Source organism: Plectropomus leopardus, chromosome 6, assembly GCF_008729295.1.
Source record: "Plectropomus leopardus isolate mb chromosome 6, YSFRI_Pleo_2.0, whole genome shotgun sequence".
Lineage (NCBI taxonomy): Eukaryota > Metazoa > Chordata > Actinopteri > Perciformes > Serranidae > Plectropomus > Plectropomus leopardus.
Genome location: NC_056468.1, coordinates 24758323 through 24773532, shown reverse-complemented (window position 1 = coordinate 24773532; position 15210 = coordinate 24758323). Strand labels below are relative to the sequence as shown.

At 38.5% G+C, this 15210-nt stretch overlaps 2 protein-coding genes across 6 annotated transcripts; both read left to right on the top strand.

Annotated features, from left to right (window-relative positions):
- The first annotated feature begins 1041 nt into the window (after nt 1–1041).
- On the top strand, nt 1042–11470 carry ubox5 (U-box domain containing 5). 5 transcript variants are annotated; one of them, XM_042487912.1, is made up of 8 exons: nt 1042–1151; nt 2935–2998; nt 3930–4031; nt 4414–5165; nt 5284–5918; nt 6495–6674; nt 7444–7696; nt 9395–10778. In XM_042487912.1, exons 2-7 carry the CDS (start codon nt 2945–2947, stop codon nt 7662–7664), a joined length of 1944 nt encoding a protein of 647 aa, XP_042343846.1. In that variant the 5' UTR covers nt 1042–1151; nt 2935–2944; the 3' UTR covers nt 7665–7696; nt 9395–10778. The 5 variants fall into 5 exon arrangements, 4 of the variants coding, with proteins under 4 accessions (XP_042343846.1, XP_042343847.1, XP_042343845.1 ...); XM_042487913.1 differs by lacking the exon at nt 9395–10778 and adding an exon at nt 11385–11470 and having other exon boundaries at nt 1052–1127; XM_042487911.1 differs by having other exon boundaries at nt 1052–1127; nt 9395–10777.
- Nucleotides 11471–11737: 267 nt separating this feature from the next.
- LOC121944196 (arginine vasopressin) lies at nt 11738–13822 on the top strand. The gene is made up of 3 exons (XM_042487916.1): nt 11738–11871; nt 12868–13072; nt 13164–13822. Exons 1-3 carry the CDS (start codon nt 11752–11754, stop codon nt 13298–13300), a joined length of 462 nt encoding a protein of 153 aa, XP_042343850.1. The 5' UTR covers nt 11738–11751; the 3' UTR covers nt 13301–13822.
- Nucleotides 13823–15210: the final 1388 nt, after the last annotated feature.

Here is a 15210-nt window from a genome sequence, read left to right as displayed (position 1 = left end):
GAAACTTTGGTTAACCTATTCAGATCTTCTAGCAATACCACAGAAAATAGCCTACTCTACTACTAGTAAAAACCCTGCATAAAAATCTTTAAAGTACAGTAGTATCAGCAGAATAAGTATCAAAAGTCAGTTATGCAGAATAAAGTATAATATGTCACAAATGAATTAGAATTTGAGCAGGTATAGGTAGATGATATCTAACTACTTCTGGTGCTCTCGGGTAGTTTAATCTGTAGCGATGCATCTTATCTTATAGGCTGTCATACGCTTTGTATGTAAAATCTTAAACTGTAAATCAGCGATGAACTAAAGCTGTCATATAAATGTAGTGGAGTAAAAAAATTCCCTCTGAGCTGTAGTGAAATAAAAGTGTAAAGAAGTGGAATAAAATCAATGTTCTCATGTAAAAGTACGTCAAAACTTTCCATACTGTAAGTTCAGGGGTTGCAAGTAGACATAATATTGTTTCATGCGATTATAAACCAAAAATTTTGGGAACCACTGTTGACTCTAATAAAGTTGGTACTGAAATTAAAAAGTTGTAGTAAATAGTCCTTAGACCAAAGAAGTCTTGGGTGTTCCCTGGAAACAGTATGCATCCCACTGATATGTCTTGGAAATGATGCAAGCTGCAGGTTTGCATCTTGTAAAAACTAGTGACCCTGTTCTGAATTATATTTAAAAAAAAAAAAAAAAAAAAAAAAAAATTCTAATATATATAACTAATGGCAAAAAGATAAATAAGAAATCAATTAAAAATAAATAATTTAAAAAATGAAATAAAAGTAATATGATACTGAATATAAAACCATATTCTATTTAACATGCATTTGTAGATATCTAAAATATAGTTAGAGATGACCAAGTATAAATTTTTAAAGGGTTTTGGCGAGGTAAGAACCCCATAAATATAATTTCTTGCTTAATTTACTCAACACCTGTTGCATCAATTGGACAATGGTGAATCTCGCAAGTACAAATGAAAAGTATGTCCTTTCTCGGCTTCCATAGTTTTTCCGGATAAGTTAGCTAATGGCTAGGAGCTGTTAGCTTTCCTCCAGAGTTTGTCGAAGGAGCTAAATAAAGAGTCAAAACAGGCACGTTTGTCAGCGAGCAAGAAACGTAAGGTTTGTCTGCCTTAGTTTACTGAGGTAATGTTAACACAGCCAACATCATATTGATAGCTACGTATAGCGTAACGTTATTAGCCTAACATGCCTGTAATGCGTTACATGCTGTGACAGCGAGCTTAACTATGAACGATACGTTCAGGTTGGCTTTGTTAAAATATACAGTGCAATGTTTTGACCGGTAATTAAGTTATTTGTGAGGCCTAAAACCTCCAGCCTTACAATCATGAATATTTTTCAATTTGTACAGATAATTACAACGTAATACAGTCAGTTCCCGAGATGAAATGCAACATTAATTTAAGGGTTTGTGTTAGCAGTGTACAGTAACGTTAAGCTGAATAATAAACGAGTCAGCAAAGGACTCAGTTATTTGTAAATCTAACGTGCTTGAGGCACGCTTGATTTTCAGTATCCATCCATCTTCATCTTTATACCAACCAATCATACAGAAAAAGAAAAGAAAGGTTAATATTGCCACCATACGTTCAGCTTAATTCTGTTTATTCATTTATTTATTTTTTTCCCGACTGGGAGTTAAACCATAGATATGGATGACTTTAATATATGACAAAAATAGCAGCAAAGCAAACCCAAAGATATTTAATTTACAAAACAAATAAACATTTAAGATTAAGACACATTTAAGAAGCTAAATTACACAATTCATTGATTGTTTAGCCGTTCATAATATTTTGTGACTAATCGATTTGTCAGCTAAATATTTCAGCAACAACCTTTGTGGCAGCCATGTGTTCTTCATGGATAATTTATTTTCTGTGTTGAATTACCATGAATGTTACCATTTTGTTGAATTGTACTTGGACTAAGTGGCCAAATGACAAATGTAAATGGAAGTTGCAGTTTTTTTTCAGTGTGTAACAACAATTAGTGTGAATGTGCTATTCAGGCTGATACCAATGTTTACAATAACAATTAGATATTGATGTTTTTTGTTGTTGTTTAATTTGTTTTTGTTGTTATATATTTCTCCTTTTGTTCCAGGGACATAAAGAAATCTTCATTCATAAAAAAAAATCAGTCATACATATTGGACCTCTTATTACATGAAAAACTGCTTTAAAAGTATTTTTACTATCTATTAATAATAATAATAATAATAATAATATCATAAATCCCTCTCCAATATCTATTATTATATTGCTGTATAAACATTAACACATTTCTCCTTCAAACAACTGTTTTAATTCAAGTCTCTCTGCAAAAACTGCATTTTACATGATTACATTTGGCTAATGTTAACTGGCTCGTCTCCTGCCAGTGTCAATTCAGATTTGTTGTTTGCACTGTCGCATCATCAGGGTTAAAACACGGTGCGTCTCCTGGCATGTCGATCTGTTTATTCAAAACATGTTTTCTATTGTCCCCGGGACGACGTTAGTCTCGAGCCATGCTTATTAGGCGGCACAAAATTGATGGGACACAACAGAAAAGGCCGATAGGCGATGGCAACAAGGCAAATATTGGTAATACTAATACCACCGTGCGGCCGATAAATCGGTGCAACTTTGGTATGGGCTTACATTGTTGAACTCACTGTTGAACCTTGAAGATGGTAGGTGAGTCAGTTAGTCAATGAAGGTCATGTTGTCAAAGTACTTTACAAAAGGTGTACTGTAAACACAAAAAATGTGATTACTTTCTAACAATGCTGGTTTACCAATGTGAGTCAGTGTTGGAGGAGATGTTTTCATTCAATACTTTTTTTACCTTGAACTATAAACTGACTATAGTTGACGTAAAGGAACATATATAGCTCTAAAAGCAATCTGTGTCTTTGCAGGTTGGAGAACATGGTCGTGAATCTCTGTCTGCCACCCTTTTGTACAACAGTCCATTGCAACAAGGTGCGACACATTTAATGGACCTGTGACGTAACTGGACCTGTACTGTATTGTATTTTTTAATTTAACATGTACAATGCTTTCCTGTGTGGAAATCTGCTGCTGGTAAGTGACATGTAGACTAACGATTGTTAGCAGCGGTTTGTTGGTACATAAAATGAGCGAAATCCCTAATTTCTAAGCTTGGTAATGTCCCAGGGCCTGTGTTCACGTACGTTTTTTCTTTTTTCAATTGTTCCCATTGAGGAGAGAGCGCATGTAACTGCACTCACCTTATTCATCCTTTACAAAGTTAATGAAAAGGTCCCATATGTGTTGAGACGAGCAGGAAGAATCGGCTTAGATGGACACGAAACAGCAAAGGAGAGAGATGGAGGACATAGAATAAAGAAGCAGAGGGACTAAGTGGTGTGTGGGCGACTGAATCACAAATGACCTTGTGATGTTCTTTTTTATTGTACTTTTTGTAATCCGATTATTACTGTTTTTTCTCCACACTCAGGATAAAACATGTTCGATTATATTTTTTTACTCATCCTATACCTCACTTTTTCTTCATGGTCTTTTACATTGTAACCTTCACCTTCCAGGTGATTTTTTTTTTTTTTTTTTTTTTACAGTTTCCTGTAACGTTTATGGTGTTTAGTCTCACTTGAGTGTGCCGCTCTTAGCCATATTTACAAGGAGACAAGCCCTCTGTAATGTAAATGTGAAATTAACACCATGACTAACATTAGGCTTAAAAATTAACCTTTTTTCAGGTTGGACAGACACTGATTTAAAATTGAAAACCTGATGAAATGGTTTAAATCATTTTGATGACTTGTTTTGCTTGCATTTGTCTGCTGTCCACTTAAGAAAAAAATCATTGTTGAATGTTAGCTAGTGCTGCATATTTATTTAAATTTCTATTTGATTTGTTTTTCAACTGCAGCTGTGTGCAGATGGCTATGATGTCACAAACCTTGTGTCAGCCGACCCGGCTCTACGGCGGCGGGGCTTCAAGCTCGAGTACTTCTTGCGTCCACCTGTACAGGTAATGTAATGCTGCCTGGCTTACTTTGGTTTACTTTTTTACTAATAGTTAAGGAAAAAATACACAAAGCATATTCTAACCCATGTGGGCATCATGCGGCTCCTCTATACATCTACAGTTCAGGAGTGTAAAAATTCCTGAGAAGGTCATGATTAAGTGCTTCTATACACACACACACACACACATACACACACATACACACACTTACCTACTCACTCAAAAGCTTATCTTGTGCTATCTTTTAATTCTAACAGCATCCATATTATGTTTTTTTAGCATCTTAATATTTGCAAAACTTGAAAAAGTGTGTAGGATCTGTGGCAACACAAGTAATAAAGTAATCTCTGTAATTAATTGAGTGACGTCCACTTTCTCTTTACAGGTGACGTTGAAGTTTGGCTTCCAGGTGGAGCTGTGCAGGGTGGATGTGGAGCTGTGGCCCTGGGGGATGGACCGAGGACAGGCCTGCAAGAGACTGGAGATCAGCACCAGCTCTGATCCTCTACCCTCCCAGAATACAGACCAAGGCCAGGAACGGGTTCAGCCAAGGCAACAAATGCAGGGAAAGGACCGGAAACAGAGCAGACAAAAACAACAAGAGCAGGACAGTAAATCTCGCCAGAGTAACGGCCATCATTGGAGGCTTCAGGCCCAACAGTGGGCTGAAGAAGCTCCAGATGAGCCTCAACAAAGAGGCCATGCTTTCAAGTGTCAGTCAAACACTGAATCCAGTAATCCAGGACCAGAGTTTAAACTGGTAGGTCGATGCGAACTGAGGGAGGAAACTCAAGTTTGTTTTACACGTTCAAATTTTAGCCCCAGGCCCCCGTTTCTCTCCACACCAACTCCAAAACCTGCGAACTGTCGGCAAGAGGAGTTGTGGAGTCGGGGTCTGCTCTCATTAGGCGCTGTGACACAACTTCGCGTGAGCGTGCCATGGGGCGGTGCAGCGTCTGCTCTGGGGCTCAAGGCTTTGGCTGTGTGGGGGCAACCTGCTCGCTGCTGCCCTGCAGAAGAAGTGGAGAGGATTAAAAGAGTCCACGAGGCCAGTAAAAGACAGCTGCCAAGACCTGTGTTTTTTGCGTCTTCTGTGAGCCAGACAAAACCATCAATGCAAGCTGCCACACCTCCAAGGTATGTGTTTATGAAGCCTTTAAAACAATAAATACCCATTTAATCTGCATCAATAAAGGATGTCATTTTTTTACAATGTTCATAATAACCTGTTTAATAACCTTTTTTCTGACTCAAGCGATCCTTCCATCCCCGAAGAGTTCCTTGACCCCATAACCCAGGAGGTGATGATGCTGCCCATGCTGCTGCCCAGCGGTGTGTCAGTGGACAACAGCACACTGGAGGAGCACCAGAAAAGGGAAGCAACTTGGGGCCGACCCCCAAATGATCCCTTCACTGGCGTCCCGTTTACCTCAACCTCCCAGCCTCTTCCTAACCCCACACTGAAAGGCCGCATTGACCACTTCCTCCTGCAGAGTGGGATGGTGAGGAAAGACGGGGTGTTGGGGAGACGAGGGGAGGGAGAGAACCCACAGGCCTCAAGACTTGTAGCCTCCAAGGTAGATGGACAGTCCCAGTACTCCCAGTGTCTCAGTGAGAGCTCAATAAACAATACTGATAATCAATATAATGCGGGAAGCAGAAACACAAACAGGACCACACAAATGGAAGACACCGGACGGGGACATTCATCGGATAATCGGAATCTCACATTTAACTCCCGGCCTGAAGACAGCGCAGACAGTAAATCAGATTTGGAGAGAAGAAAAAAAACAGATCTAAATGGAATTTCCAAAAAATTGACAGATGATTTGACGGCTGAGAAGCAACTGCTACCTCAAACAAAAAGACCAAGATTCGATGCAGTTTCAGGTGAGCATTTGTTCTGTAACACCGCGTTCACACCGGACGAGGAAGCATTGCACGCTCATGGCTGAACCAGATTTTTCTGTTTTTTTCGCACCCGTGTTACCAAGTTAGTACAGCCACAGTGCATCTAGAGAAACGGTGGCTCGCCATTTTTTTTCTGCATGCCGCACGCAGTTGTCAGCAGGAATTGACAGTGAAACTGAAGACATCTGTTTTATTCAGCCTGTCCTGCTCCCATTTCAAAATATAAGTCCTCTGACAATGTCTCTGTTGACAGAATCCCATCAGTTGTTGACATTTTGAAATATTTGCAAAACCGTGTTGTTGACATTGCAGGAGCTTGCACGACTTCACAGCTGAGTGGAATGTGTGCTTGTAAATGTGGAAATGCAGAACTCACAGCCACAACGGTGCCAGTGTGAACACCGCGAGTGTGAAACACGCTTCAGTACGGTGTGAGGTTGCCGTCGTGCACTGCTCCCGCGTCCAGTGTGAACCTGACGTAAAACATGTCTTCACCATATTTCCTGCTGACTTATGTGTTTTGTTGATAATTACTCCATCCCCCTCCTACTTCAGTCCCCAGCTGCAGCTCTCATGAGCAGCGTTTGTCAGACAGTCTTGATGAGGCCCTCTTCTCCGCCCTGCAGGGCCGACCCTCCTTCACCTCAAACTTACCCCAACAGAGACGAGCTGGCTCTGAACCACTGAAGACATCTCAGCACAGTCAGAGTGCAGGCACTTCCAGCATGCCAACAGGTAGGTTTTAAGAAAAGTCTTTGAAACACTCCGTCCAAAAATGTTTTAATGTCAAAAGATACAAAATGTGAAAGGTGCCTTTAAAAAGGTTGTATCTTTCTCCCTTTTAAAAGTTGATAACTATAGTCTTTTTAGTTCTATAGAAGTGATATCAGTGGATTCAAAGGTGATACAGCAAAAAGAAAGTTAACAACTTGGATATTTTACTTCTCAAATTGCAGCATAATATTGATATCCAGAACTCGAAATAAATCCCTTTCTTTCTCACAAACACATGTACAAAACACCTGGCTGATTCATTGATGTGAGGTATTCTAGGAAAATCAAAATCACATTTTTCATGCCTGGAAAAGTCGTGGAATTAGTCAAAATTGTTGAAAGTTTTGGCCAAGTCATGGAATTTTGTTGTGTGTAATAAAATTGTCATAGTAATCGTCTGTGGATGCCTTTCATAAAAGTAACATGAAGGCAAATTTAATTTCTATAGCTATCGACATAACATAGACCTACTATGTGTCTATGTGTCACGGTTTGTGACACATTTATTTTCTCCCGGTGTTCCATATCCCCTTTCATTTATGCCTTAGACTAGACTTACTCTACGACACATAACAAAAGAACGCGTGAAATGCTTTTAAAAACATGTGAATGACTTTAGTACTGTATTAACAGTCTAACAGTATGGGAATGTGTAAAGTGTTTTGGATGAGTAATATTAAATCAATAAAATTCCATTGACTATCTGATTAACTTCTCCTTTTCTTGCCAGGTGAGAAGACGTGCTCCGCATGTTCCTGTTCGGTCTCCGTTTATTCCAAATCTGCATCATCCACATACCGTCTAACCTGCGGACACTTGCTCTGCGGTTCCTGTCTGCGGAGGGATTCACAACCACTAAACTCTGTTACTGTGTCAACATCCAATCACATCTTGTGTCCAGCCTGCCAAAGCCCTTCTCCACGCAGTGACATCATCCGTGTGCATCAGTGACAGATGCTGTGAAAAGACCTGTTGTTGTCAAGGTAAGGATGGTATTGTACTCCAGATGTGGCTTCTAGCATTGCGACCATGTTGAAGTCAAAGTGGGAAGAAAACACATTTATAGCTGAAGGTTGCAGATCCTGGAAAAATTGTACTGATGGATTCTTTTCTTGGTTTGATGCTACATTCCCCTCTTAGATATACAGCAGTGTTTTTCCTTCAGGAACACATTTTTTAATCATTGAGTAAGTTAAAAGCCCCGTAACTAGGAGGCATATTTCATGAATATTTATGTTGTATGGAATGGAAACAATAACAGCACAGAACAACTGATAAACTGTACAAAATTGTGAAAGCAGTTAACTGTAGGACGTTTGTGTAAAATCAGAGAGGTGGATGAAATTTGATTGATCATTTTCTGTTAATGGTTTGGCCATTTTTCTTGATGGCTGACCTGCATACTTTTCTAAAGCAAGACGAGGCGGTTAAGTAGGAGTGACGGCTCTCTCAGTATAGCTCATGTTCCAAGACTTCACTGTTCGCTTATCCTGCAAAATATATATTTTGAATAATAATTTCAACTTAAATATTAAAAAAAAACATTTTTTTTTCTTAATAGAAATGAATTAAATGCTGAGATATAGACCTATTGTATTTTTATTTTATTCTTTTTTTTTTTTTAATTTTCTTCCACCTCTTAAAATCAAGAAGGCCTTGGTCTTTGGGTCATGTCCCCCAGGTTGGGAACCAATGTCATGCCATTAATCCTCATCTACATGAGAGAAGTTTGCCTTCTGGGTTTTCTGTCAGAAATGTATATGTTTTTATCCCAAACTATAATCTTTTTCCTAAACCTAACCAAGTATAGGTTTTCTGTCAGAAAGCCCTGAAGGCAAACTTCTCCTGTCAGCTGTCTGCACAGATGTGTGAGAATAAATTGGATTATATCAACTGCCAAATTAGTCTTCAACAACAATTTCCATGACATTAGTTATCCCTCACTTCTCAGCTGTTGCATTATTTTGTAATATTTCTGTATTATTTCTTATTCACACTCATTACAAGTACTTTCAGTCAAGCTGTGAAAATATTTCTTTATCGGACAGGACAACATGGAAGAAGCCAAATATCACAATATTTTGACCTAAAGTACCTCCAACTTACAAATAACTTCTCTCCAGTTTTGGTTGATTTTTAAAGAAAGCCAGTTAGGGGCGAGTGATACATATATTTAAAAAAAAGAATCAAATATATTTTTGACTAACTACCTTGATATTGATATTGCACTGATATTGTAGGTTTGACTATTGGTGCTTTCACAAAATATTTCCACAGTAAGATTTTTTTAATATATAATCATCAGTAATGGGAATATAAAGACTGTTGGTAAAGGCAAATAATAGAACAGATCGAATAGTCAGTTAAGTTCTGAAAAATTACATCATAACTATTGTCTTTTCCTGTTGTCTGTTTAAGAGGCTGCATTATTAAATGCAGCCTCTTAAACAGACAACAGGAAAAGACAATAGTTAAATATATTGCAATATGAAAAAAATCTAAGACGGTATCTAGTCTCATGTCATGATATTGATACATTGTCCAGCTCTAATTTCTTACAATGTCCTCGGACCAGCGACATCGCTAAATCAACTATTTTTAATGTCACTTAAAGCAGAGACCTTTACAAATATCGTGCATAAAAGAAAAATGTTCTCTTCCACCCCCTCTCCCTGTCTTAGCCTTTTCATTGAGCAGTTGCAGCCTTGGTTCTGCAGCTTTTGTACAGACCCTGGATGTGTAAGGATGCACAAAAACGATTGAGGGACAGGAGCACTGGGAGCAAGAGGCCACAATAATGAAAGTGGAAATAGAGTTCACCCAAGGTTGTGTGGTCATTGTGAAGAAACACACGGGTCAATCTCAGCTCTTCACCTCATTCGACGGTGAACATTCCCAACACTCTTGTATAGGTTTTGTTTTATTAAGAGTTCATTCGGGCAGAAAATGTAAATGAAAAGGACTGACTGTGTTCTACTTTTTGATTACATTTTTGGTGGGTTGATATTGAACTTAATATGCTGGCATGAATTCCCACAAGGCAAGTGTTTATCAGGTAGTATTTTCTATAATTTCTATAAGCTGTGATAATTCAGTCCTGTTTCTGTCATTTCACTCACTGCCTTTATCACCCCCTACATTCACTGTCTAGTTTTATTTATTGTTGCCATTCACAGTTTTTCCTATTAGGTGTTAGGAACTAAATGTGTGCACAATGTCTCCAAGAAGACACTAAAAGTCCTCCAGACTGTCCTTGCCCACTTATTTATTTTCTACCTCTTAACACTTAACACTAATTACCTCTGATAAGGTTGTTATTGCATGCACAAAAGGGTTGAACAGACCAAAGTCAGGAAAAACAGCATTTATTGGGTTTTTCAATCATAAACAGCATAATTTATGTGTTGGTTCCCCTGACAACAATAAGCTTAACCAAAGGTCATGATCCTATATCCGCTCAGTATGAGCAAAGGCTGAATCAGTTGTTCTTGCATGTGAAATGGAGACATCAGCTTGACTGTTACAGCTACAAGTGGTAAATAAAGCACTTAAATGATGCTATGTATTGGAGGGTTATTTATCACAGCTCCTACTTGGAATATTGACCAATGAGCTTATTTTTCTGTTTTAGCCATGACAGCAACTCAATTACCATAAAAAATGTTGCCATTCTACGTTTGGATATGTTACATTTGCACATTATTATATAGCATTTGTTAAAACTTAACGTCTTGATACAAAACCATTGCTTTTCTTCCCACTGACCAAGCAGGTAATCAGGGATAAATCTTGAAAAAAAACATTGCCTTTTGGGCTTCTATCCCAGCAGGAAATTCTGCGAGGTCTTGGTTAAAAAAAACAGCTTTTTGGTCCATTATCCCTGCAGGTAAAGCAACATTGTCTCTGTAAAAAAAACTGCACAACCAGTTTTGTTGTTTGTTGGTCTTAAAACAAAGATCTGCAGTGGTTTGCTGCTTAGTAGGCGTCTTGGATTAAGTTTCTCTGGATTGCAGAAACAATGACAACATTTTCTTCTGTTGCTGGGCTGCAGAAATGTTAAAAAAAAAAAACAAAAACTTAATCTATTTTTTTTTACTTCATGCTATGGGTATTGGGTGTTATTTGTCTTTGTGAGAAGAACAGTTTTTGAATTATTTTGAACTTTTTATTGCATACTATTCAGGAGTACAGTAATGTAAAGACCCCATTTATCTATCTATCTATCTATATATATTCCTTTTTTAATTTATTGATTGATCTCCTTCACACCTGCTGCCTCTGATGCTCAGTTTTGCCATTTAGCTTTTACTTGTTAATCAGCATCACAACAGCTAATAGGTGAGAAACATCCCAAAGCATGCAACAAGACACTGAACAGAATAATGAATTCCAGATATTTATGTTTATTTCAAATGCTAATGTTGTTGTGCTATTTAATAGTTTTAAATCACATTAGGGGGATAATTGGGGTCACCCTGAGGTTGTCATGATGGTTTCCTCCATGTGACAAAATTCAAAAATGTCTGTCCCAGGGTGATAAACAGTGGATATGCTTGACAGCTAAATTGTGCATGATCACCATGAAATGTACTTAATCAGTGCGCTTACTGCAGTAAATCTTATTAGTTGTCCACAAGAATAATTAATTGTTCATGTTCTGCCATTTTTCAGTGTGTGCCCTCCTGCGGTCCGAAATTATTCACCAAAGTTGCTCCAAATAAGTGTGGCGCAGTCGTGAATACAGAAAAGGCATCTTCTGCTGTCAGCGCTGTTTTTCTTGTGTAGATTTGTTAGATGACACACATCTGATGCAAAGCCATATCTGCTGCGACCTCTCGCGCAAACGCACGCAGGTGGCCTTCGGGCGCGCGTGCCCGTGGAGAGCAGAACAGCACGAAGCTGACGTCAGATACGAGTTTGAGACGCTTTGTCGGATCATGTCCATCTGCTTATAAGTGAGGAATCTACCGGGGCAGCAGTCACACATCCACCCGGGCAGAGGACATACCGGTGCGCGGCTCATCCACAACCAGCAGCGATGCCTCACTCCTTGTTCCCCCTGTGCGTCCTGGGACTGCTCGCGCTCTCATCCGCCTGTTACATCCAGAACTGCCCGCGAGGAGGGAAACGAGCGCTGCCGGAGACTGGGATAAGACAGGTGAGGATCACTTTTTTCTGTCATCCTCTTTGACTTAAAATAAATAAATAAATAAATAAATAAATAAACTTCCGTTTGAGTCAGTGACATTTTAAGTAATGATTTATCTGCCTAAACCTAAAGGAAAGTTTAATGTCTGCAATTAGGGAAAATGAAATGACCAAACATTTTATAATCAAATTTGATATAACTGGTTAATTGGTTTGGGTTCAGTTGTGTGTAAAGAGTAATCCAGTCATTTTACCTCATAATATCTGGCAAGAACCAAATAAAAGGCAAATGTGATACCAATAAAAAAAACAGAAAAACAAAGCTAAGTTGTGTAAGGAATCTTAAAGATGGCAGCATTATATCATTTATTTTTCTTTGATGGTGAACTTAAAATCGGATAAATTGTAGCTCATAAGGAAAACAAAAGAGTTAACAATACAATACCACGTTTATCGTCAATACCGGTATATTGCAACACCAATATCCACATGATTTCAAGAGGAGAAGCAAGTTAATGAACCCATGGGAAACTGAAGTGAGATAAATGAGCAACAGAAAATATGCCACCTTTTTCTTGTACTTAAGAATCAGCTTTTTGGCTTATAGTACAACTATTACCAATGTTGTCTGAATATAAGCCACAGGTCTCTTAAATAATTTCACAGAACCATTCCATGTGATTTTTTTAAAGTTGTTTTCTCTTGAACTCATCCAATGTGTGTGTGTTGGTTTTTTTTTAGTATTTCTTGTATATGGTATATCTTTCTGATTACTTATGTGTGTATGATACTGCTTACTGCACAACAAATGGCCCCTCGAAGGATAATAAAGATGTCCTGATCCAGATCCTGAAAGACTGAAAGTCAGAATGAATATTCTTGCAGTATACATTACAACTTCTCAAAAGAGATTTCACTGCCAAAATAAAAGTAATAATATTGCAACAATAATACACTGGATTTGTAGCACCCCATTAAAGCTTAAATCTATCTGATTCTCCAACAGTGCATGTCTTGTGGCCCCGGAGATAGGGGCCGCTGCTTCGGCCCCAGTATCTGCTGTGCAGAGGGCCTCGGCTGTCTGCTGGGCTCCCCGGAAACAGCTCACTGTGTGGAGGAGAACTACCTCCTCACCCCTTGCCAGTCAGGAGGGAGACCCTGTGGATCTGGGGGAGGACGCTGCGCTGCTTCAGGACTCTGCTGTAACTCAGGTACAGTCCATTTGATATTTTCAGACAATATAATAAGCCTAATATGAACTGGTGTTTGGGGAAAGAAATAAAATCCTCTCCTCTTTCTCAGAGAGCTGTGCAGTAGACCCTGACTGTCTGGGGGAGACCGAGGCCTCAGATCCGGCTCATGGCGCCGCAGGGAGCTCGCCTGCTGAGCTGCTGCTGCGCCTGCTGCATGTGGCCACCAGAGGACAGACTGAGTACTGACACCGTCGTCTGTGGAGGCTCCTCTGCTTCTCAGGCAGATCAGGCTCGTTAAAGTGCCAAGTCAAGCTTCGTAACCCCCACTGCTGTGATATTTCTGTAAAGTCACAGAAAGAGAACTATGTTTAACTTAATTAGCTATTTCATCCAGATTCTGGAGGAGAGGAATGGTGATATTGGTTATGAAAAGTAGAGTTCATGTTTGTTCCGACCTTAGATATGTATATACTAATGCACATACTGTAAACAAAATTGTATTCTATATTAGGGGGGATGACACACCTCAGAGCTCCATTTCAAATAAGTGAGTTATAGCAGAAAACACTGTAAATAAATAAGAGGTCGGAGATTACAGACATCCATGTAAAACAGCTGAATGACAATCCAGTTACTTCTTGTGTAGTAGAGATATTATTGTAAATTAAAAATGGGAGAAATAATACATAATGTATCACTGCCAAAAAAAAACTTCTGCTGTCTGCTTTCATTACTCCCACGCTCAAAATAATTACACCTTTATGGATGAATCACTGACGAAACTTGTTTGTTTTGTGTGTGTGTGTGTGTGTGTGTGTGTGTGAGAGAGAGAGAGAGAGAAAAAGAAAGTGAGTGAGAGAAACTAATTATAATTACCCAACACAGAGAACTACTTCAGAGAAATCAGCCATAATAATCCGTTTTAATCACTTTAACTTTTCCAACGTTTGAACTTCTTTCATCTTTTTTTTCCAGAGGGCAGAGTTTGTTCTGGTGCAACCATTTACCGGAAATTAACATTAATCATGATAGTAATATGGGTCAAGATGAGACAACAGAGGTTGGTCTTTTAAGAAGAATCACTTTTCTTTTGTGCCGTTCAAACGCCTTTTACAAGTGTTTGAATTGGTTTGATTTTTTTTGGAAACATGGGGGAAAAAGGCAATGAGACACTTGTCAAGACATGTTTTGTAAATTGCAAGAACTGAGTTGATTTAGAAAATTATATAAAAAAAAAAATTTTAAAAATCCAAGGAAGACTGTCCAGAAAACTATATTGTTGTCATGAAAATATAATAAAAATTATGTTAAAGAATTATTTAAGCACTCCCCACAACAAATTTTCAGGTAATTTTCTTGTACTTTCTATCAATTTATTGCTATTTTTTTGGATCATTTCATCTCAAGTTGGTCATTGCCTTTTTCCCACATTTTTGAAAGAAATCAAGCCATTTAACTCAGGTTTCAAAGGGTTAAGGTAGATTAAAGGATGGTTCACATGAATCATGTATCGAGTAGGCTAGCACACACATCACTTGTGAGACAAATTGACAGTGTTGATGTGAAATCAGTGACGTTCCTTTCATTCATCTCCCTCAAGCACACAATGCTCTCTGCTGTGCACCAACATGTCCAGTTTACGTAAAATGAAAGAAACTAGTTTCTAATTGTCATACTTCTTTTTGTCAGATGATTGACAGCTGATGATTCTGCCAGAACTGTGTGTGATGGCAGTTTGTTTGTACTGTCTCCAGGTCCAGCTGTAACAGGAAACGGAGCCTCCCACAGACATTTACCTGTTTTGACAACTTCAGAACCTGTTTGGCGTACTGGGAAAAACTGCAGTCTTTTTATAAATCTTACTGATGCGTCTTGTGTGTCATTTTAGCGTCACAAGCTTCAATTACACACATTGCCCCTGGTTAATTTTGTATTAGTAATACAAACTGTAATCGTAAATCACATGATCACATGGTGTATTGAAACTGATAATCTGTAGACTTAAATAATTTAAAGTTATAACACTTTGGGGCCCATGATGTTTTTTTATCGTTTGCCTGAGTTGTTTTAAAGTTCTACTGAACTTTATTTTCATTTGCAGATTAAAACACCTTCAATAATTTCTGCAAAATGCAAAGTAACTTATCAGACATTTC

Bases quoted from the DNA above. Each gene is read 5' to 3' on its own strand.
- ubox5 (XM_042487913.1), top strand. From the start codon at position 2,945: ATGGTCGTGAATCTCTGTCTGCCACCCTTTTGTACAACAGTCCATTGC. The intron at 5,166-5,283 runs GTATGTGTTTAT...TTCTGACTCAAG, and splicing joins CAAGCTGCCACACCTCCAAG to CGATCCTTCCATCCCCGAAG. The intron at 6,675-7,443 runs GTAGGTTTTAAG...TTTTCTTGCCAG, and splicing joins CACTTCCAGCATGCCAACAG to GTGAGAAGACGTGCTCCGCA.
- LOC121944196 (XM_042487916.1), top strand. From the start codon at position 11,752: ATGCCTCACTCCTTGTTCCCCCTGTGCGTCCTGGGACTGCTCGCGCTC. The intron at 11,872-12,867 runs GTGAGGATCACT...ATTCTCCAACAG, and splicing joins CGGAGACTGGGATAAGACAG to TGCATGTCTTGTGGCCCCGG. The intron at 13,073-13,163 runs GTACAGTCCATT...CCTCTTTCTCAG, and splicing joins AGGACTCTGCTGTAACTCAG to AGAGCTGTGCAGTAGACCCT.